The 25,105-nt window shown below is 38.9% G+C and overlaps 1 protein-coding gene and 1 long non-coding RNA gene across 8 annotated transcripts in view; one reads left to right on the plus strand and one right to left on the minus strand.

The window, feature by feature from the left end:
• The window catches only part of LOC132398607 (transcription factor EC-like), a 74,251-nt gene that overhangs the window by 41,748 nt on the left and 7,398 nt on the right, over window positions 1-25,105 (minus strand). The window contains exon 1 of one of the 6 annotated variants that reach the window (XM_059978266.1): window positions 13,406-13,528. The exons of 3 other annotated variants lie outside the window; for them this stretch is intronic. In XM_059978266.1, coding sequence (XP_059834249.1) covers window positions 13,406-13,435 — 30 coding nt within the window. In that variant the 5' untranslated portion in view covers window positions 13,436-13,528. Of the gene's footprint in view, window positions 1-12,134; window positions 12,217-13,405; window positions 13,529-25,105 lie in introns of those variants that run through there. 2 more of the 6 variants (XM_059978264.1, XM_059978267.1) reach the window with 2 other exon arrangements.
• LOC132398609 (uncharacterized) lies at window positions 12,123-23,816 on the plus strand. 2 transcript variants are annotated; one of them, XR_009513712.1, is made up of 3 exons: window positions 12,123-12,162; window positions 13,217-13,317; window positions 19,654-23,816. It is a non-coding gene; the product is annotated as an uncharacterized LOC132398609 (long non-coding RNA). The 2 variants fall into 2 exon arrangements; XR_009513713.1 differs by having other exon boundaries at window positions 21,687-23,816.

The raw sequence follows: 25,105 nt of genomic DNA on the forward strand, positions 1-25,105 counted from the left end.
GAGCCTATACTCAATGTAGTTTTGAACAGCAAGAGATGATCTTATTGAAACATGTAAACTTCTGCAGGGGGTTGACAGCATGAATGCTGAGAGCATGATTCCTCTAGCAAGGATATCTGGAACTAGATAAGGAGAAAGTAGCTGAAAAGGAACTTAATCTCTCTGACTACTCTATTTCTGTCCCAAAGAGCTATGGAGGTGAAGTAATAGAATACTTTCAAGGGGGAATTTGATTGATATTTGAAATGTAGTGGTACTGAGGCATGATTGAATCAGCCACGATATTCCTGAATAGGGAAGCTGGTCTGGAAAGCCAATTGGCTATCTTTTGCTTCTGTTTCTGATATTTTTACATCTTTGTAATGAAGTAAATATAGTATTTCATATACAATGCTTTCTTCTCTTTTTAAATGTCCATTGAATTTGAAAATGTGTTAATTCTGCCGTGGAAGTGTCTAAAAATTCAAATATTCTTGAAGTTTTAGGTATCAGTTGACTGAACTGAAAGAATTGACCAACATTTTAAAAGATACAGAGGTAAAAAATTAAAGCATTTAAAAACATTTGAGCGAACTCAGATAATTAAAAAGAAACTAACAAACAAGAGAAAATTTGCAAATGCTGGAATTCCGAGCAACATACACAAAATGTTGGAGGAACTCATCAGGCCAGGCAGCATCTATGGAAAGAAGTACAGTCGACGTTTCGGACCAAAACCTTTTGGCAGGACTCAGCCCGAAACATCGATTGTACTTTTTTCCATAGATGCTGCCAGGCCTGGTGAGTTCCTCCAGCATTTTGAGTGTGTTGCTGAAAAAGAAACAAAAACTGCCAACACTTACTCAGTCCCCAGCAGCCATTCCCTCCAATGAAATCTTTGAATCGGGTTGCTAGTGTTCCAGCAGATTTTTAATATATTCTATATATGCTGTAGAATTGCCATAAAATTATAATCTACTGCTGGACTCCAGCACAGAAATCTCAAACCTAATGGTATTCATAGAAAATGACCAGCATTTCCCAGCAAAATCCAGGCCAAACTCAATGAGGTAAAGTTAAATTATGAACTATGGCTTCCATGTTAACCAAAGCACTTTTAAAAGTAAATGCATTAATGGCAAACAAATCACATAGTTATGCATTGAAACAGATGCAAAACCAGGAATGTACTGGATTTTAATATTTGCAATATAAAGTTCACTGAATTGATTTCTGGCTTGGCAAGTTTGGCATACGAAACGGGATCATGCAGTCTAGTACTACACTCTTGTGAGTTTGGAAGAATAAGTGGTCAAGTCTTAGGTCACTGAAATAGATAAATACTTTATTGATTCCAAAGGAAATTACAGAGTCTCAGTAGCATTACAAGTGCACAGCTGTGGAAATATTAGAAGATAAGTAGAAAGAATTAAAAATAAGTCACCATAAGCAGTCTAACAGGAGGGTGTCATCACTTCCCCAGCTTTAGGTTGACTCATTATAGAACCTAATGGCTGAGGATAAGAATAACCTCATATAGCACTCTTTGGTGTGCTAATTTCTGAGAAGATATGGCTGCATGGATACAGAGCTCAGGTCTTGCGGCTGGGGTTTCCAGAAACAGGGAAAGCAGCCTCTTAGTTCACCCATTCAGGACAGAGAAGAAAAGGAATGTCCTCATCATTACGCAACCCAGTACGGATTCTCCATCACTGATATTCAACTCAAATAATAACAGAGTTTTAAGAGTCTTTAAGCAATCAAGATATAAAATGTTAGTGCAAGAATGCTGAGTCTTTTTCCCCAGGGAAAGGGAATCAAAAAGTAGGGGACCAAAGTTTAAGAAAGGAAAGATTTAAAAGGGACCTGAAGGGCTTCTTGTTCAGTCAGAGGGTGTTACATACATGTGATGAGCTGCCTTAGGAAGTGTTTGACTCATGTTAAAAGATACCTGGGCAGGTACATGGATGGGAAAGATTACAGGCCAATGTGGGAAACTGAGATAAGCTTGGATTGGGAAATTGGGCTGAAGGGCCTGTTTCTCCCCTACGTTGCACTGTGACTCTACAGAGGCTGCACTGAGAAAAAAGTTCAACTTTTAACTCAGTGAACAACGGATTTGTGATGTATCATATTGACTAAAATGTTACAAATAGTTGCTTTATTTAAAGAGCTGATCTCCTGACATATGCTGCACGGATTATGTTACATAACGCGACTCTAAGTATTAAGTCTGAAAGCATAATTAAAATAGAACCATCCACACAAAAAAGAGCAAGTGCTGAGATATTTTAGTTGGCAAAGGGCAGTTATTGTAATAATGGTGGTGAACAGAACCAGAAGAATGCACCTTCAAGCTGTAGTCTAAGATTACTAATTTTAGCTATCATGAGAGTAGTGGTGCTCCACATGGCCTCAGTGCATCCGAGATGAGCCAGGAATAAATCAGCCAGTATTTGTACCCTGATTACTTTCCCATGACTCCCACTGAGAACTGATTGAGCTCAGCTGGAAGCACCATGGAGCCATTGTTCAAGCTTGCCTCTGGAATCTCCACTTGAATGAGGTGGAATTACATGATCTTATTGAATGACAGTTCAGACACCAGAATGTTGAACAAGAAGTCAATATCCTAAGGACAGAGAGAGCGAGTGTAAAAATATAAAACTCTCCACCACCATCCCCCCCCCCACCCCCGTTATATTAAGTGAGATTCAAAGGCTCAAAGTATATTTATTATCAAAGTATGCATAAATTATACAACCTTGATATTTCTCTCCTTACAGCAAACACAAAGCAAAAAATCGAAAAGAACCCATTTAAAAGAAGGACTAACACGCACACAATGTATAGAGAGAGGGGAGAAAACACAAATTGTGCAATAAAAGCAAGCAACAGCATTCAGAGTGAAAGTGAGTCTACAGACACGAAGCCTGGAGCAGGCCCACTGCCTCAGCCTAAGTTTATCACTCAGCGGGGCAAATTGCCGCGTAGCTCGCAGACACGAAGCCTGGAGAAGCCGGCACAGGCTCACAGCCTCACTACTGTGGAGAGCAAAGTAAACATCACAGAGCAGCGAGAATACGTCACTACATATAATGATACAAAAATTTTATTGCCTCTACTTAGGTTGCCATGTGAGAATGTATGGTTGCAATACGGCTATGCATGGGTGCCATGTGAGTACGTCTCTATCACCTATTAATATTTAATCATCAATATTGTTTCTTCCTATATGCTTTTCCATCCTGCACAAGTATGATATCACAATAACATTTAAGCTATGCATGACTTTAAATGTGAATTATTTGAAATAAACATTAAGTAATAAGTAATAACTTATGGTAGAATAGCGTTACAGGCATCAGGAAAGGGACATTTCAAACAGACTAGATCCATGTCGGTTAAACACAAGGAAATCTGTAGATGCTGGAAATTCAAGCAACACACACGAGTTAGCCCGAAACGTCGACAGCGCTTCTCCCTATAGATGCTTTCCACCAGCATTTTGAGTGAGATCCATGCCAGTACTTGTTTCTTTGAAAATACTTGAGAATCATGAGATGTAGTTTAATCACAATCAAGAAAATATGCAGATGATGGAAATCCAAGCAACACACACAAAACGCTGGAGGAACTCAGCAGACCAAGCAACATCTATGAAAAAGAGTATAGTCAATATTTCAGACTGAAACCCTTCAGTCCTGCCAAAGGATTTCGGCCCAAAATGTTGACGGTGCTCTTTTCCATAGATGCTGCCAGGTCTGCTGAGTTCCTCCAACATTTTGTGAGATGTAGTTTAATTCCTATTTTAACATAACACATATGTCTATAACGTCTTCCAGTCCCAACACATGGCTTTTACATTATTCATTATAAATGCCCTGAAATCAAAAAATACAATATGAAATACTTGAACTTTGTCCATTTGTATATTAATGCTTGGCTGCTCGATCCATTGAATCCTCATAAAGTAATATCAGCTATCTAAGGATTCTTAGAAGATATAATTTTTATCTCAAAATGTTCTTTTACACACGGAATACTAAAATTAGGTCAACTGCATGAGTAGCTTTACACAATACAATATTTTCATGCCTCATTATTATAAGAATCAATCTACCCGTAAAGTATTCATGACCATTTTTCTCCATTTGTACACTTCAATTTAAATAGTTATTGCTTTCAGTAATTTTCAATGGTTTAGCTTGAAGTCAACATTTTACATTATTAAATAATCTACACATTACTCTATAATCTCGGTCATCGAGTCATAGAGCAATAGGCTCTTCAGCTCAACGAGTTCACACAGACCACAGTTCCCACCAGCTAGTCCCAATTTCCTGCTTTCAGAGCATATCCTTTGTCCCACCCCTCCATGCAATGATCCAAATGCTTCCTAAATACTACTATTGTACCTGTCTCTACCACTTCTTCTGACAGCTCATTCCACATAGTCACCAACCACTGTTCCTTTTAAATCTATTCCTCTTTTACTCTAAATCTATACTCCCTAGTTTTTACTCCCCTACCCTGGGAAAAGACTATTACCATCCAGCTTGTCTATACATTTCAATAAGATTTCCTTAAATCTTCTGTATTCCAAGGAATAAAGAGATAGCTTGGCCCACCTCTCCCTATAACTCAGGCCCTCTAGTTCTGGCAACATGTTTTTAATTCTTTCCTACACTCTGCAGTTTGACACTATCTTTCATATAAAAAGCATAGCCAAAACTGCACACAGCATTCCATGTGCAGCCTCACCAACCATTTATACAATTACATAGTGTCTCAACCCTTATACTCAATACACTGACTGACGAAGGCCAGCATGTCTATTTCACCATCTTGGCTACCTGACACCACTAGCAACATGCTATGCAAGTACTCCTAAGTCTTTCTGTTCCATTACACTCCCAGCTGCCCTACTATTCATAGCGCAAGTCCTATGCTGGTTTAATTTTCCAAAATACATCACCTCACACTTACCTTTTTGAAATCCATTTGCCACTCCTTGGCCTGCTTCCTGAACTGACCAAGATCCCTTTGTGATCTACAAGAACTCCCTTTCACTATCAACAACTTATAACCTATGACTGCATTCCTGTACATGGTTCTAATTCCATAATCAAGTTCGCAGATGACGCCACAGTGGTTGGCCTGAACAGAGGGGATGACAAGACGGCCTACAGGGATGAGGTCCGGCACGGGGCTGCATGGTGTGCCGACAACAACATGGCCCTTAACACCCAGAAGACCAAGGAGATCATTGTGGACTTCAGACATGCTAGGAACCACACTCATGTCCCCATCTACATTAACGGAGCTGTAGTGGAGCGTGTATCAAGCTTCAAATTCCTTGGTGTCCTCATTTCCGATGATCTCACCTGGTCCCTGAACTCCTCCATCCTGATCAAAAAGGCACAACAGTGCCTTTATTTCCTGTGGAGCATCAAGAAAGCTCACCTCTGTCCCAGGATACTGTCAGACTTTTACTGCTGTACCATTGAGAGCATACTCACCAACTGCATCTCAGTGTGGTAAGGCGGTTGTCCTGTACTGGACCGCAAAGCACTCCAGCAGGTGGTGAAAAAAAACCAGCAGATTATTGATACCCAATTGTCCACCATTGAGAACATCTACCATAAATGCTGCCTGGGCAGGGCGAAAAGCATTATCAAGGATGCATCTCACCCTAACCATGGACTTTTTACTCTCCTCCCATCCGGTAGGCGCTACAGGAGCCTCCGCTCCCACACCAGCAGGCTCAGGAAGAGCTTCTTCCCTGAGGCTGTGACCCTGCTGAACCTCACATCACAGCGCTAAGCAGTATTGCACCCATATTGTACTGTTTTAGTACTTCTTTATTTGTGTGCTGTAGCACTTACTTTTTAATCACAGTTATTTTGTAAATAACACTATTCTTTTGCACTTCTGGTTAGATGCTAACTGCATTTCATTGGCTTTGTATCTGTACTTGGCACAATGACAATAAAGTTGAATCTAATCTAATATTATTGTGTCATCTACAAACTTACTGATCAAATCGGTTATATGAGTAATGAATACCAAAGATCCCAACACCAATCCCGTAGCACATCATTAGTCACTGTTTTCTATTTCAAGGAACAACGTCTAACTGTCACTTTCTATTTCCTATCTTTGAGTCATTTTTTAATCCACATAACCAGCTCTCCTGAATTCCATGGAACCAATCCTTTCAGACCAGTCTACCGTGAGGGGCTTTGTTGCAGGTCTCTCAAAAGTCCAAATAGGCACTCTCCTATCCTGATCTACCTTTTCAGATTACTTCTTCAAAGAACTCTAAAAGGTTAGTCAGGCATGACTTCACTATGCTGACTCTTCTTAATCAAGCTCTGTTTGTCCAAATACTGGTGGATCTTGTCCCTTAGAATCTCTTCCAGAATCTTTCCACTACTGACTACTATGCCTTATCCTTGCAACCCTTTCTAAACAAAGGAACAACATTAACCATCTTCAGGAACTTCACCAGCAACTAATGTTGAAGCAATTATCCCCACAGGGCCTTCACAATGTCCTCTCTAGCTTCCCACAAAGTCCAAAGATACACTTGGTCAGGTATTGTGGATGAATCCACCTTAATGCAATGTGAGGCTGCAGATACCTTCTCTCTGGTAATATGAATGTCCTCCAAAATATCTCCATTTGTTTCCCTTGTTTCATGAACAACCACAACCTTCTTGACAGTAAACACAGAGGAGAAATATTCATTAAAAATGGCGTACATCTCCTGCAGGTCAAGACATAAGCAGCCCTGCTGATCTCCAAGGGGTCCTCCTCTCTCCCTAGCCATTCTTTTATTTGACTAAAGCCAGGAACTTCTTGGGATATTCCCTAACCTTTTCTGCCAAATAAATCTCATAACCTATCTTTACCTTTCCGATTTCCCACTTTGGAGTAAATTTGATTGAGAAATGATTGATCCCTCATTCTTTTTCTTCTTGCTGTTGGAATTATACACAAAACCTCAATCACAGTGTTGCATATTACAGAAATTGCTCATAAAGTACATTTCAACCTTCTTGCACATCTACGTTAATCCCATATACCAAGAATGGAACCCAATCCTTCAATGCCCTGCTTCACATGCATCGGACTGGAGAAGAGAACAAGGTGTTTCTTGGAGAACTTTAGCAGGATACATTTTAGACGATAGTGCAAAACAAGGATAGCAAGTTGTCAGCTTAGCTTTCATTTTACCTGATAGTTATGAAGATTTTATCTGTGGTTCTGTTCCCCCACCAACTCACTGAATGTTCCACCATTCAGTTATATAACTGCCCAGCAGGTTAACTCCATCCACTAACCACGATCAGATTCAGTACCAAGCTCATTATCACTGACCTAGGTCATGAAAATTGTTGCTTTGTGGCAGCAGTACAGTGCAATGTGTAAAAAAAATTATAATAAGTTACAATGAGAAGTAAGTTGCTCAAAATGAGAGCTAAATAGTGAAGTCGTGCTCATGGGTTCATGGGCTGTTTGGAAATTATAGGAGAGCAGAAGAAGCTGTTCCTAAAACATTGGGTGTGTGTCTTCAAGCTCAGCTGCATCCTCCGGATTGTAATAATGAGAAGAGAGTGTGTCCTGGGTCCTTTAATAATCATATTCCTTCAATGTAACAGATTTGCTTAATGTAATATCGGGTGCATATTCCTTTAAGTATGGTATGTGACCAGCTGCTTTCTGTGTATCACCACAGTGTCTCAGTGTAGAAGTGACAGAACTGCTCTACCTGTAAAGGAACAGCCTCCACACACAAGGATATTCTCCCTCACTGTAAGCATTTCTTCTGTCTAATAAAGTATCTTCATTGTTAATGTGAACTGCTATCTACTTTATGTATCTAAAAGGAGACACTCGTGGGTAACAAAATCTATCAGTCACACATTTTAAAGTGAACAACTTAACTTTCACTCTAAAAACACAAAATGCTGGCAGAACTCAGCAGGCCAGACAGCATCTATGGGAGGAGGTAATCACGACGTTTCAGGCCGAAACCCTTCTTCAGGAGTCCCGTTTTGGCCCGAAACGTCGTTATTACCTCCTCCCATAGCTGCTGTCTAGCCTGCTGAGTTCTGCCAGCATTTTGTGTTTTTTACTTATTTCCAGCAGCTGCAGATTCACTCGTGTTAACTTTAACTCTCATCAGTTGCTATATGTGGAAGAAGATTCCTGAACAGCATCAATCTTATATGTGGAGGTGTTTCCTAACATAACCCCTGAAAGCGCTGCCTCTCCTTTCTAGACTGTATTCCCCGTTATTAGACTCACTAACCAGAGGAAATCATTTCTCCTGATCTAACTAACTTGTGATGAGCAAACTTAGTGTGAGGTGGAGTCCAGAGTTGACCCTATGAACTGTGCTGGTATTGAGAGAGAGAGGGGGAGGTTTCCAGTGCAGATGTGAGAGAGAGAGAGAGAGAGAGAGAGAGAGAGAGAGAGAGAGCGACAAGATTTAATGTTATGGTTCCTCAGCTGATTATTTACCTTTTCACCAAGGACTTTGCCTGCTTGTTAAGATTCCTGCAGAGACAGCAAGGCGGAGCTGGTTGATGGACAGCCGGTATCCAGCATGTGGTGATAAAAAACAGGTCTGCTATGACACAGGGAGACACATCACGGGACACTGAACAAGCTTTGTGCACCCACATGAAGGTGAGCGTTTTGGAGGAGCGATTCAGGGAATTGATCAGTGGCTCACAGAGTGTAAAGGTGCGACTGGTGGGGAATTGTTTGTGTGTCCACCTTCGCCTTCGTAACAGGTCCACCACAGAAGAACGGTCGTATGTGGTATGGTATGACCACAACAGGAAGACAACGGGAACGGCATTCTCTCTCTCTCTCTCTCTCTCTCTCTCTCCCTCCCTCCCTCCTCTCTCTCTCCCCCCCCCCCAAAAAAGGATACTCACACAACTACCTCGACACGAACTGAACTCTGCATCATATTGTAAGACTCTATCCATTTACCCCAGCTCTGAAAGAGCTTGGTTTTGACTCCTATCTCCACACTTCTGTATATATCATTGCTAACCTGTTTCATATATTTGCATTTCATAGTCCTGTATTGCTTAGTTTACTAATAAACACTATTAGTTATAGTAATACCAGACTCCAAAGTTTTTTCCATTTCTGCTGGTTCTTAACCCGGTCACGGGGTGCGTGACAAACTGGCTCCTTTTAATAATTTGAAAACTTCAAACTGGCTACCTGATAACCTTTGTGAATTTTGTGGAATACTTTTCTGGTGTTCTGATCTGTCCTTGGAGTCTAATCTTAAGGACCAAACAATCTTCTGGTGAATCTACATTGTACTCCCTCCAAAGCCCTGCAAGTGTGATGTCAAGAGTTGCTCTCAGTACTCTATTGGTGCCATGATTATATATTTTTCAATGTAATAATGACAAATGAACCTTCTTCAAACACATCATTTTATCTGTCAGGTGGAAATCTTAATTTACCTAGCTATTGACAATACCAGTTAGCCTCGTCAAGACTTGACAGCATGTGAGATGATCATATAGGTTCTCAGGAGGCAGGATTCCATTTATGAATGGAACTCTTCCTTCTTTGATATCTTGAGGATCAGATTCAAACTGTGGATCTTCGCTTTGTAGGTCATTTTATAAGAGTTATTAATATTAAGATTTTGGTTGCCAACCTAAGTTGTATCTTAATTTCAAACATTATTTGCAATGTATGAAAGAAATGTTATTGAGAAGAAAAATGCCCATTTCCTGTACATGCCACTCAAACTGTTTATAGGATCCTACAAATGCTGAGTATTTCACAAGATTAAGTTTAATGCCATTAAACCATACACGTGTAAGTAGCTAAACGAAACATTGTTCCTCGGGACCAAAGTGCAAAACAGTATATATATATATATATATATATCTATATACAGCACATAAAATAATATGAGCACAATAATATTAACAGATAATAAAAATAATCAGTAGATGTCCAAATTGACATAAAGTTAAATATACAACAGTATAATGCTACTCGCACAATCATAGGTAATGTACACTGGGAGGTAGCAGGGTGTTTGGAAGTCTCACAGGCTGGAGTAAGAAGCTATTTCCAGGCCTGTCATTGTTATTATGCTGCAGTACCTTCTGCCTGACAGTAGGAGGTCAAAGAGATCGTGGGACAATGGGAGGCATCTTTCACAACACTGTGGATAATCTGATTTATTTCACTGATAATCTAAAAAACACTAATTGTTCTTTATCTGCTGTTACCTTCACATTATCACCAGTTCAATCTGAACGACTTGTTGAAATAGTGATCACAACTCTTTTAGCTGTAAACGAGGGTATGTATGGACCACATCAGAGAGTATTAAAAGGGGGCAGGGCAAATTATGATAGTGTTAGGCAGGAACGGGGGGGGGGGGGGGGGAGTTAATTAGGAACAGATGTATTTCCGCAAGTCCACATGTGGAGAGATTTTAAAGACTAACAGGGCTCAAACAGGAGGAAACCTGGAGATGCTGGAAATCTAAGCAAAACACACATAAAGCCGGGGGAGTTCAGCAGGCCAGGGAGCATCTATGGAAAAAAGCATAGTCAATGTTTCATCCTTACACCCTTCAGCAGGACTGGAGAAAAAAAAAAGATGGAGTAGATTTAAAAGGTGGAGAGGGGTCGAAGAGAAACAGGAGGTCTTAGGGGAAACCTGAAGGGAGAAGGATGAAGTAAAGAGCTGGGAAGTTGAATGGTGAAAGAAATACAGGGCTGGAGAAAGGGGAGTCCAATGGGAGAGGACAGAAGGCCATGGAAGAAAGAAAAGGGGGAGGAACACCAGAGGGAGGTGATGGACAGGCAAGGAGATAAGGTGAGAGAGGGAAAAGGGGATGGGGAATGGTGAAGGAGAGGAGTGGGGAGGAACCCATTACGGGAAGTTCAAAAAAATTGATGTTCATACCATTGAGTTGGAGGCTACCCGGATGAAACACAAGACATTGTTCCTCCAAGCTGAGTGTGGCCTCGTTGCAATAGTAGAGCAGCCCATGGAATAACAGATCAGAATGGGAATGAGTAGTGGAATTAAAATGGGTGACCACTGGTAGATACCACTTTTTCTGGTGGACGGAGTGTAGGTGCTCATAGGACTGATGAGTTCCAGTAGAACGAAAGGGCCAGGTTAACAAGGTAAGGGGACCTTAGGTAATGAGAGAGGTGGTGAATTTAGTCAAGGAGAAAAAGGAAATGTCTTGAGTCAAGAAGCAAATGTTAGGTTTGGGATGCAAAAATCAAACAGAAAACTTGAAGAAGCTGTGAAAGAACTCAAGAAGGGAATTAAAAGAACTAGGAAGGGTCATGAAAAATCCAAGGCAATGGAATCCCAAGATATTCCATACATAATCAAGAGCAAGAGGTTAACTAAGAGGGGATGGGTGGATAGTAAGTTTATAGATGATATAAAGATTGGTGGCAATATAAATAATGCAGGTTACCAAAGGATACAGTGGTATACAATATGTACTCAGTGGTCACCTCATCAGGTACCTCCTGTACCTAAGCGTACGTTTGTTGTCTTCTGCTGCAAATGCCCATCCACTTCCAGGTTTGACATGTTGTGCATTCAGAGATGCCCTTCTGCCTACCAGTGTTCTAAAACGTGCTTATCTGAATTACTGTCATCTTCCTGCCTGCTTGAACCAGTTTGTCCATTAACCTCTCTCATTAACAAGGCATTTTTGCCCACTAAACTACTGCTCCCTGGAAGTTTTCTTTTTGTTTTGTTTTGTTTTTCACAGTGTTCCCTGTAAACTCTAGCGATCACAATGCATGAAAATCCAAAGTGATGGTCAAATCCTGAGATACTCAAGCAACCATGTCTGGAACCAATAATCATTCCAAAGTCACTTAGATCACACTTTTTCAACATGCTGATATTTGGGCTTGAGTGACAACTGAACCTCCTGAGCATGTCTGCATGCTTTTATGCATTGAGTTTCTGCCATGAATAGATATTTGCATTAATGAGCGGATGTACCTAATAAAGTGGTCACTGATTGTAGATCATTTGCAGATATGGGTAGGGAAATGGCAGATGCAGTTTATCCCCAACAATTTCTTTTGTATTTACATGTTTCCACTCACTTAAGCCGGAGATCATTCTTCAGACCAGGTGTGCTTTTCTTTTCTCTCTTCCAATAATAACATCAATGTTTTTGTGTTCTACCATGCTAGAACTTCATAGTTAGGTAGGTCCTGCATTTATTTTCCTAGCAGTAAAGCACAAAATTATCCATCTGCCTACAATGCCTGCTATTAATTTTGCAGATGTTTCATTACCTAACAAATCAATTGATCTCATGGTGGCATTTGACTCACTCACATATATGAAAATCTTAAGAAGATAGTTGATTAGATTTTTAATACTCTAATAAAGGTGATTGAACGATTCCTCTAATATGCCAAAAGAAATCATTAGGTGATTATCTATAAAAAGAAATTAAAGAAATTCTTGTAGTTTCTAGAGAAGCTCCTGAAATGTTTTTTTCACATTCTTGCTTAATGTGTGTAGCAGTTGTGTATTACTTTTCAGATTCAGGATGTACTAATTCCAATGTGGTTGAAATTTAACTTTCAATCTAACTTCAAGTATTCATTTTTGTTAATAATTTACTTAGCCTACAGATAGTTCAAAAATGTTCAATATTTTTAATTCCAGGCTGTATTGAAACTACTTAAGTAGTAGTTTGTTTAATAAGATTACAATAAATTGGTTTTAAATCTTTTACACTCCAGTAAATATTTGTGGTGACTACTTTGATTAAATTCCAATCTTTATCTGTTGAATCAAAATAGAACTATTTTGCTTTGTATCATTTTCTCAGAAGCATTAATATAACATATACTTGCCTAGATGATTTAATTTAATCTTGGCTAATTTTAAACCTGGCCACATAATGCTATTTAACTGGATATATAAAAATGAACTAAATATTAATTAAATTGTACTAGCATTATTTTACATTCTAGCTAAATGATATGTATAAGTTATTTTCATAATTCACTTCCCCAATATCAGTATACTACTGTTAATCTATGCTCTCTCAAAGCAAGATAGTTTAAAAACATAATAACAGTACTTTCAGCCAATGTGTATGCACAAAACTAAAAGTGACTCATCAAAATCATAGCCAAATTAAAGTGTCGTTGTATGTTAATCTCTTTAGGTGCTTTCACAGTGCTATTCAGTCAGAAGGCATTTTTTTCCCCAATAGAGTACCTTTACCTAATCTTGACAAAGCAGAAATCAACTGCAGCTCCTATGAAGGTAAGCTTATAACACTTTAAGGCAGAAAATTATCATTATTTGTGAAACAGAATCTGCAAATAAAGTATCTGGTATATGTGCTACCTACCAGCTGGAATTGTGGACTTCTGACATGCATCAGCTCATACTCACTGAAGCATTGGAAGATCCAAATAGGCAAATCGATACTAAGACCTTAATCAAAATCTTAGCATCGCAAAGTGTAAAGTCCAGTTGCAAAAGACAAGAAATAGGTCTTAAGTTTTTTTTTTCTTTTAAATAACGCTTGAAATCCAGAAAGTGATGAGAAAGAAATGACACAGCACTTTCAAGTAATGGGACTTCCCATACGAAGTACCAAGATTTAACCATCCCAAGCAGCTGCATGGTGGCCTGATGTATGGACTGCCTACTGACTCCTCTGCTCCTTGCTTTTATTTTTTGTCATTGCCACTTCCTTTGAAAACAGGAGCTGAAAGTTTGTTTGTGCTCATATCCCCTTTTCCTGCCTTAAGCTTATCTTAGGTTACACCAGCTTCCTGTAATCTCTGTTTTTAGGGGTGTGGTCAAACAGCTTTCAGTGTGCTGTTTTCAGTTCAATGTAGACTAAAAATGCCACTAAAATGGTATCTTCATAAAAATGCTTCAGAATTTAAAACAAGTAAATTAAGAAATGAGAATCAAACAATATTTTACATATATATCTGATTTGCTGCACAAGTGCCAAGATGAGGCCACCCTCGGGGTGGAGGAGAAACATTTTGTATTCCATTTGAGTACCCTCCAAACTGATGGCATGAATATTGATTGCTCCAACCAGTGGAGAAAAATACCCTCTCATTCACCACTCTGACCTTTCACTTCTTCTTACCTGCGTATTACTTCCCCAAGTCCCCTTCTCCTTCCCTTTCTCCTATTGTCCACTCTCCCCACCTATCAGATTCTTTCTTCCCCAACCCTTGACATTTCCCAACCACCTGACTTCACCCATCACCTTCCAGCTAGCCTCTTTTCCTCCCCGCCCCCCCACACCACATCCCATCCTTCTAATTCAGGCATCTCACTCCTTCCCTCTCAGTCCTGAAGAAAGTTCTCGGCCCAAAACATCGACTGTTCACTCTTTTCCACAGATGCTGCCTGACCTGCTGAGTTCCTTCAGCATTTTGTGTGTGTTGCTTTGGATTTCCAGCATCTGTAGATTTCCTCATGTAGTATATTAGGTTCATCCTAACCTTGGATGCATTCTCGCCTCTCAGTTTATATATATCAAACTATATGCGGGTGTTCCATAGGAGCCCTGGCTTCCTCCTACAACCTAACTACTGGCTGGTAGTTAACTGGCTACTTGATACGCAGTACGTCCATAATGTAGACAGATGGCTGCAAAAGTGGTGGTTGTGCAGGGAAGAAGAGCAGGGTTGTTGATGGGCATGTGAGAGAGAATAGAATTGGTTGGGTTTGTTCTAAATGGTCTCCTTCTGGGCTGTAAGGAAATATGAGAACAAACATATAATATAAGAAATCAGAAATTTTACAAATTCCAGTTAGCGCACATTCTTTTCAATTAATGCATCTTGTCCATTGGCACTTTCCTTATCATACGGTACTATAAGGACAAAATGAAGGGAAAAAAAATTAGAAAATGGACTTACTTGCATCTGATTTTTGTGTAGAATTTGCACAAAATCTTTCATGTGTTTTGAAGTGCTTGCTCCCATTTTGAATAGAGCTCCATTCTGACAGTAAAATTAATTTAACATCTCCTGACATAATTCAACCTGATTTTGTGCCATTTTCCCACATACCTGCACATGTTATGATGTCATCAGTACATGCAGTACCCATTAATTACGTGCTGACAGGCACATGATTTAACCAGATCTAAAGTCTTATCTTCATTAGTGATTATTTTCATTTTACCTAAGTAACGTGTAGTTTACAATGCAAGTAAACCTGGTTTAGGAACACCATTCTATTATTTTGTAAATTCCTCCAAGCCATGTTCAAGAGCTAAGGCAACATTAGAAGCGCTCCAACCTGCTCTGTAGTCACTGTATTTAAAAGATACAAAATGCTGGAGGAACTCAGCAGGTCAGGCAGCATCTGTGGAAAAGAGTACAGTTGACGTTTCGAGTCAAGACCCTTCAGCAGGACTGGAGAAAAAAGGATGAACAGTAAATTTAAAAGATGGCGAAAGGGGCAGAAGAAGGACAAGGTGAAAGGTGAGACTGGGAGGGGGAGGGATGAAGTAAAGAGCTAGGAAGTTGATTGGTGAAAGAGATACATGGCTGGAGAAGGGGGAATCTAATAGGAGAGGTTAGAAGGCCATGGAAGAAAGAATAAGGGGGAGGAACACCAGAGGAGGTGATGGGAAGGCAAGGAGATAAAGTAAAAGAGAGAAAAGGGGGTCAGGGAATGGTGAAGGGGGGTTGTTTACTGGAACTTTGAAAAATCGATGTTCATGCCATCAGGTTGGAGGCTGCCCAGACAGAACAGAATATAAGATGTTGTTCCTCCAACCTGAATGTGGCCTTTTCATGACAGTAGGGGAGGCCTTGGATAGATATATTGGAATGGGGATGGGAGGTGGAATTAAAATGGATAGCCTCTGGGCAATCCTGCTTCTTCTGGCTTCTTCCTCCAGCTTCTTTTCCTTCCCTCACCATATCTCCTTGCCCATCACCTCCCTCTGGTACTCCTCCCCACTTTTCTTTCTTCCGTGGCCTTCTGTCCTCTCCTATCAGATTCCCCCTACTCCAGCCCTGTATCTCTTTCACCAATCATATATAACCATATAACAATTACAGCACTGAAACAGGCCATCTTGTCCCTTCTAGTCCATGTCGAACGCTTACTCTCACCTAGTCCCACTCAGGGCGCACTCAGCCCATAACCCTCTATTCCTTTCCTGTCCATATACCTATCCAATTTTACTTTAAATGACAATACCGAACCTGCCTCTACCACTTCTACTGAAAGCTTGTTCCACACAGCTACCACTCTCTGAGTAAAGAAATTCCCCCTCGTGTTACCCTTAAATTTTTGCTCCCTAACTCTCAACTCACGTCCTCTTGTTTGAATCTCCCCTACTCTCAGTGGAAAAAGCCTATCCACATCAACTCTATCTATCCCCGTCATAATTTTAAATACCTCTATCAAGTCCTCCCTCAACCTTCTACGCTCCAAAGAATAAAGGCCTAACTTGTTCAACCTTTCCCTGTAACTTAGGAGCTGAAACCCAGGTAACGTTCTAGTAAATCTTCTCTGTACTCTCTCTATTTTGTTGACATCTCTCCTATAATTCGGTGACCAGAACTGTACACAATACTCGAAATTCGGCTTTACCAATGCCTTGTACAATTTTAACATTACATCCCAACTTCTATACTCAATGCTCTGATTTATAAAGCATACCAAAAGCTTTCTTCACCACCCTATCCACATGAGATTCCACCTTCAGGGAACTATGCACCATTATTCCTAGATCACTTACACAATTCAATATCCTTCTCCTTAGTGAATACCGAAGAAAAGAAATAGTTCAAAATCTCCCCCATCTCTTTTGGCTCCACACATAGCTGTCCACTCTTATTCTCTAAGGGACCAATTTTATCCCTCACTATCCTTTCCCGCTTCCCAGTTCTTATCTTCATCCCTCCCCCAAGTGTACTTTTTTCCATAGATGCTGCCTGGCCTGCTGAGTTCCTCCAGCTTTTTGTGTGTGTTACTTGGATTTCCATCATCTGCAGATTTTCTCTTGTTTGTGATTAACAAGTCTTGTTTAACTAAACTCCTGGTTGTTCACAAATATTAATGGTAGGATCTTTAAATTTCAGGAGCATGGTGATTTGATCCAATAAGTGGTGGGCAACATTACCTGAACTTTGAGGCTATTCAGGATATGCCACGGATTAGAATTTTTGGCATCATTAGCAGAGAAGTTCTGAATAGATTTGAAAATACAATATAAAGTATAAGGAACCCATCATGACATAATTAGGGTATTAACAATCTCTGGCTATTGATGTTGACTTGTTCAGCTCATGCATTGATGTCTGGGCTGGGTTGATGTAACAATGAATAGAAATTTATTTCCTTTAGTGGCATCTTTACATTATTTTATGTCTTGATGTCTCCTTGAATTAAAAAGGGGAAAAGTAGGCATGTAGTTACTGTAAATATCCACGCCCACACCTGAGATTCTCTCTGTTTTCACCTCATTATGAACTTACACTTTAATTCTCTCTGGTTGTTTTCCACTTCTCTGCACTGTTCAATTTGTTTAATTTCTAACTCTTCCCTACTTAAATGAGATGCTGCTGTCCTGAAATATTAACTCTGTATGTCTCTCTCTCTCCCTCCACACATGCTGACTGCCTTGTTTGTCATTCTGAGTGCTGAGCAGCTAGACCCACTATGTGCCAAGGTATTTATCAGAATATGCAGCTAACTCAGCACGGTGTAGTTGGGTTGCATTCGCAATGGGTCACATAGCACTACTGGGAGTGATGGTGTGATGAGCTTTTTTGGCTAAGTTCAATAATGCAAAGCTGAGTGGTTTGTCTGTCTAATTCTTTATGCACTCACTGAACATTAGCCAATGAAAAGTTGTACAGTTCTTCTGCTCCACAGTATCCTATTTATCACCTTCTTGCCACTTAGGACACTCTGGGCAAAAGTGAAGTGACTTGATATTAACTTTATGAAGAGTGTAACGGGTGCCAAAAACTTGTCTAATCAGTATTCAGGGTCAGCTAGACCCTTGGTGCCAACAAATTTCTTCCCTAACGTTCTTCAGCTTGCAGACAATTTCAAATTCTTCATACCATCCCAAAGAATTGTCCAAAGTTCTATTTTAAAACTCTAATTATTCAATCTTACGAACTGATTTTCCATGGTTGATATGTTCTAAATACTGTCACTGTCCTTTGAATTTTTACTCATTACACAACTGGATTTGAAGCTCAGTGATAAGATTTAATAAAATTTTATGAGAGTTCTGACAATTTAATTTTGGCTTGAATTTAGATAATAGTCCATTGGCTTGAGATATCGCTGCCACAGCTTAAGTTCAATACTGCACTTTATTTCAGTCACAACATCCCTTTTAGTTGACCTTCAGTGCAACCCTTTCAAAAAATCTAATTTACTCAATATTCTAAGGAAAACTATGTTTCCTTTTAGTAGGTTCTATTAATTTTAATCTAATTTTCTAATTGGGAAATTGCCTGAAGATAATTTTGTCCTTGTATTATTGAAAGCTGTACAGCTGCACAACAATCTTGTGTATTGCTTTGTTTGCATATTCCACCTGCCAAGAATATGTTTTCTCTGTCATTCATTCATTCTGTCATTCATTCATTCATCTAACACATTCTATTGTTATGTGGTGCATGAGACTTTAAGGAAGATGAAATCAACAACTTTCATTACCACTCAACAAGCCAACATTAGTAGTAATCTATAGAAACTCCAGTTAAGTTTTCTTTTGTTAGTATTTAGAAATCAGTCTATGATCAAGCTGCATTTTGCTCTACCATAGGTTATTTACATGAGATATTCATAACCAAATTCATATTCATATGTAAATTCTAATTGAAATATCTCATAGTTGAGTATGGTTTACAAAGAATTAGATTTACCTACTTCACACAGAGGCAAGCAACATGGAGTTAACCATAATGAAAGATTTTTTTTTTCAGAATTAAACATCACCATCAGATTAGTAGATTTAAGTTTAATTGAGGAACAAAATCTTAAGCGTACCAACCTAGCTGTGATATTTAATTCAGAAAAATTTGAGGAATAAAATCTTGAGATGAAGTGCAAATGTCAAGTGTACAGTCAGAGAGGACAAGAGATCCTTTCATTTCTTGTCTGTTCGGAGTTTGGAATTTATTTATTTCAAGTGTTATAATGTTTTCAATTGATTTCACTATAAATTCATAAATGCTTTGTGAGATGTGCTGTTGGAGATGTATTGAAAATCTATTGTAAAGGTGTCGATAGAGGAATAAATGGGTCAACATATTGCATCTAATCGCGGGAAATGGATCTTTCTGGATCTTGGACCTGCAGAAAGTGTCCACAGCAGGGGTGATTGATAAGTTCGTGGCCAAGGTTAGAAGGAGATGAGTTATACAGCTCTCATTAAAGGCACATGCAGGTCAACTCTTTGAGTGATTATGCAGAAAGTTTGAAGTTAATATCTCCTTCTACCTTAGGCCACGAACTTATCAATCGCCCCAATGAGTTATTAAGTGATAAGTTATTAACTTCAAACTTACTGCATAATCAAAGAGTTGAACTGCATGTGCATGTAACGAGAGCTGTATAACTCATCTCCTTCTACCTTAGGCCATGAACTTATCAATCACCCATCTTGAGGAGACTGAGGTCCCTTAACATCTGCCGGATGATGCTGAGGATGTTCTACGAGGCAGTGGTGGCCAGTGCTATCATTTTTGCTGTTGTGTGCTGGGGCAGCAGGCTGAGGGTAGCGGACACCAACAGAATCAACAAACTCATTCGTAAGGCCAGTGATGTTGTGGGGGTGGAACTGGACTCTCTGACAGTGGTGTCTGAAAAGACGATGCGTCCAAGTTGCATGCCATCTTGGGCAATGACTCCCATCCGCTCCATAATGTACTGGTTAGGCACAGGAGTACATTCAGCCAGAGACTCATTCCACTGAGATGTAACACTGAGCGTCATAGGAAGTCATTCCTGCCTGTGGCCATCAAACTTTACAACTCCTCCCTCAGAGTGTCAGATACCCTGAGCCAATAGGCCTGGACTTATTTCCACTTGGCATGATTAACTTCTTCTTCTTCTTCTTCTTCTTCTTCTTCTTATTATTATTATTATTATTATTATTATTATTACTAATAATAATAATAATAATAATAATAATAATGGTTTTATGTTGCTATATTTCTTCACTATTCTTGGTTAGTGCAGCTGTAACGAAACCCAATTTCCCTTGGGATCAATAAAGTATGACTGTCTGTCTGTCTGTCTATGAACAATTTCTGGAGGTCCAAGATCCATATGCACCACGACCACTGGACTAAGTGTGTAAATGTAGGAGGAACTATGTTGAAAAATAAATGTGGCAGGTTTTCTAAAATTGACTCCTTCTACCTTAGTCCACAAACTTATTAATCACCCCTTGTAATTAGATATTGCAACAAATACTAACACAATATTGTTTATATATGGCAGTGACTTAACATAAGTAGATCTCAAAACTAAGTACAGTATTGATTGTACCCAGACTGGTTATACTGAAGTGTATCTACAAGAATATTTGTCAGGTACAATGCATTTTGATCCTTGGAAGACCCACCTCTGCCCTGCATGTACTGTACATTTGGCTTGAGATTAAATAGTTTCATTCAATCCAAGAGGCTCTTCCATCACAATACCACTTCCTTTCACTATTTTTCAGAATCAAAATCAGGTTTAATATCACCATATGTTGTGAAATTTGTTACATTTGCAGCAACAGTGCAATGCAATGTATAATAATTGAGAGAGAAAAAATGGATTACAGTAAGTATGTATACAATATACATGTATTAAATAGTCAAATTAAATAAGTAGCGTAACAAAAAAAAAATAGAAAGTAGTGAGGTAGTGTTCATGGGTTCAAAGTGCATTCAGAAATCAGATGTCAGAGGGGAAGGAGCTGTCCTGAATCATTGAGTGGGTGCCTTTGGGCTCCTGTACCTCTTTCCTGATGGTGACAATGAGAAAAATGTATGTCCTGGGTGATGGGGTCCTCAGTGATGGACACTGACTTTTTGAGGCATTGCTCCTTGAAGATGTCCTGGATACCAGGAAGGCTACTGCTCATGCTGGAGCTGACTAATTCTGCAGCTCTCTGCAATTTACTGCAATCCTGGGCAGTGCCTTCTCACACCCTCCTCGGACAATCATACAGCCAGTTACAATGCTCTCCATGTAGAAGTTCACAAGTGTCTTCATTCTAATTTGTATTCCTTTCAATCACCTATACTGAATTTTTAGCACTAATTCTATATTATTGCAGTCCTTAAGATTTATGTTAAGTAAATTTAAATATTTTGTTATCATGAAGTAAAAATACCAAATCAGTACATTATGATAGTGCAATATTCTTTCACGCCTGACAACTGTTGATGGCTTAAAATGATTAATGTTCTGTACCATGCACGGTAACGTGGTTTGTAATATCATTATTACTGTGCCAAAGAACATGTTACAATGAACTTTTGACCTGAAAGTTTAATTCAGTTTCCCTTTTCACAGCAGCTGCCTGACCTGCTGACTGTTTCCAAAGTTTTCTGTTAGTCCGAAATTTTCAGTTTCTAATGTTTCTCGATTTTCATTATCTTTTCTGTCTTGAGGTATATCTGGAAGTTTGGGAAACCTTATGGATGATAAGGGACTGATTTCTGTGCCAGACTGATATTGTCGAGCTGTCTCTTATTCTGCATGATATCTGGTCGAAGAACAGAAGCCAGAGTAAATGCAGAGGTGGAACAATGATGTCAGAACAAAGAAGATGAAGATAAAGAGGCCGTTGTAGTAAATGAAGCAAAAGGCTTTAAATATAATATAATTTCTTCATATTTTGTATAGCCAATCAGTCACTATTCTAAGTTATAGACTGTCAAATTTAGCATTCTTTTCACTTTTCACATTGAAAGAATTCTGAATGACAGCATATGTATTCAGGAGGCATGTTCTTCAGGAGATATTCTGTGCTGCTTGTGTGGAGTTTGCTTGTTGTCCCTGTGACTGAATGAGTTTCTCCCTAGTGCCATGGTTTCATTCACATCCCAAAAACATGGCACTTGGTTGGTAAGTTGGCCTCTGTAGTTTAGAAAATGTGAGTGGTAAGAAAATCATAGGATGTGGGGAATAATGTGCATAAGAGAGAGAAAGAGAGAGAGAAGAGATTATAAGGAAGTAAATAAGAGATTACTTTAAGACATCCTTAAGAGTGCCATTGTTAATGCAAATTACACAGTTCACTGTGTGTTTCAGTGTACATGTGATAAATAAATCAGAATCTGAGATGGAACAAATGAATTCCGTCCATCTATTTTGTATGCAGTATGAGAAACGCTCTGCTTGGTTGGAGGACATTTTCTGAATCTAAACTTTAGATCAATCATTATGAAGTAAATTTTGTAAAAGACTATGAATACAAGTTGAGCACTTCACATCCGAAATGCTTGGTGCCAGAAGCGTTTCAGAATTCAGATTTGGAATATCTGGATCTATATAATGAGATAGCTTGTGGATGGCCCCCAAGTCTAAATACGAAATCCATTTTCATTACAGGTACAACTTATGTACAACTGTCCTGATGCTCACAGAGTGAACAGTCTTTAGTAGCAGCACAGTCTGGCACCCTCCACTGACTGTCCAAGTTGAATGACCACCCCATTCTCGACTTTACTGAGTTTCAGCACTGCGATTCGCTTCATATCCACCATCATTTTCAACAGCTGCTCATTTCATAGCAACTACAGTGAGAGGGGGTTAGTTTTATACAGTATTTTTAATTATTTTATGCATGAAACAATGTGTACTCTGAACCATCAGAAAGATAAGGAAACAATACTTCAATTGTCCAGGTGGAAGTCAGTGGCTGTTTGGAATCACCATCGTTCCTGACACTTGTTCATTGCACTTATGCACTGAATCAATCGTTCAGTGTGTTAGATTTCCATCAGCGACTGTCTTGGCAAACTCATCAATGAATTTCCCTGCTGCTTCGTGATCAGCAGACACTTTATCACCGCAAATCTTCAAAAATCTAATGCTGTGCCTTTTCTTAAATTTCTGCAACCAGCCTTCTGGATATTCACAATTACCTTCAATTTTCAGTTTGTTGTGATAGATCTTTACTAGATCAGCATACCGTTAAATGGCACATGTTCACTTCAACACTCACGAATCCACTCTTCCAATATACAATATGATCAAGATCTTCAATTTTCACTTCATGCAGAGGCTTTTTATTTTTCATTAACTTGTTCATTACATATGAGAGGTCACTTCCCAAACCAGAGACCTGCACACCATTGGGGAATCTTCCCAGAGTCCTGTGGAATTTTCCATTTGTGACATAATGTCAGTGCTCAAATCAAATTTGAATTTCAGAGGCTTCCAGATTTTGGAATTTTGGGTACGGCGTGCTCAATCTGTACTTCAATTTAAAATTGAATGCTGACACGACAGTCTTCGAATTGAGGAAAGCTTAAAGTGTGTTAAAGTAGTTTAAAGTAGTTCATGCAAACTAAAAACATATATTTTAAAGGAAATCATTGAAAATATATTTTGCTTGGTTGAAGGTTCTCAGCATTGTTTGTTAATGAAAACTGTACTGTACTGAATTGTTAGTTTCTAAAAAAAATGTTGCCTAAAGTTACAATATGTGCTAATTAACATCAAATGCAATGTAGTGGGAATTGTTTTATAATTTGTAAATACGATTAATCTAAAAATAAAATTCATCACTTTTAGCATGCTCTGTTCTCCTTCACTCCCCCTTGAATCAGTGTCAGGAGAGCACTTTTTGTTGCAGTTCAAAATACAGTGGATTCCAGTTCATTGGAACATATCAGGACAATACATTTTGGCCCAATTAAACAGCTGCCTCAATTAACCAAAGTTTCATGGAAAAGGCTAAAAAAGGTATTTTAAAAAAATGAACTGAGTAACAAATTATGTTCTTAAATGAAACACAGAACAAATTAGAACACCACCAACACTGCCACAGTAGTATAAAACTGTGTTAGTTCCTAATACTTATTGACAGGGGAATTCATCTGCATCACATTCTTTTGACGATAAGTGAACAAAATCAACGAAGACACATGGTGTAGATGATGGACTGCCTTCATACAATGCTTTCAATGATTGCATCCTCCAAATATTCATTTTATTTGTAACATTCACAATGATTGTTGATAGCTTCAAAGTTTTTGTAGTTCCTAACTTGTTGAAGTAGTGAGATATTTTTTACTCCTGGCTGTTTCTGGTATCTCCAAGCCTCAATGATTGAAACTGCAGTGAGCAAAGCAGTTCTGAATTGTCTTATTGCTTATCTCTAACCAACTATCAGTGACAAAAATCATTGCTTTTTGAAGGCCAACACACACAACTGATGCTATTTAAAAGTTGTCCACAAGAAGCACAGTGTAGTGTCTAACCACCACACAAGTGCACACAACAACTGACACAAGTAAGAAACTCTTCATCAACAGTTTTGTACTTCAATTAAAGTCACATAGTGTCACAAATAAATGGTAATCCTGACTATTTTCTCGATTAAGTTTTGATCATTAAGAGTTGTCCCAAATAAATGGATGTCCCAATTAACTGATGGCCCAAATAACCAGAATCGACCGTATTTTAGAAGTCACTTTGCATGCATTTGCACTACAACTGAAGCATCAATGCAGAAGTTATTCTTGACTCAGAGCATCTCCAGTCAGGTCAGCCCAGGGCTCTTCAACACACGGGTAAATCATTGCACAGTGTCTTTTACATTAACAGCAAACTTAATGCAAATGCACCCTGATTTTTTTCCAGTAGCATTTTAAAAATTAATATTAATTAAAAAGATTCAGTTTATCAATGACAGAAGGAAGTTATTACCATATAATGAGAAAAGTTTCCAGTGTTCATTCGTTCAGATAACCCCCAGAAGTTGAGGATACTTGCCATTTTTACCTCTTACAGTGACTACTTTTAGATCAGATTCAAACTCAGTTTTAAGTAAATGAACTATACTTGAGACTTTTTGAGA

The sequence above is a fragment of the Hypanus sabinus genome, chromosome 8, assembly GCF_030144855.1.
Source record: "Hypanus sabinus isolate sHypSab1 chromosome 8, sHypSab1.hap1, whole genome shotgun sequence".
In the NCBI taxonomy this organism is placed as follows: Eukaryota; Metazoa; Chordata; class Chondrichthyes; order Myliobatiformes; family Dasyatidae; genus Hypanus; species Hypanus sabinus.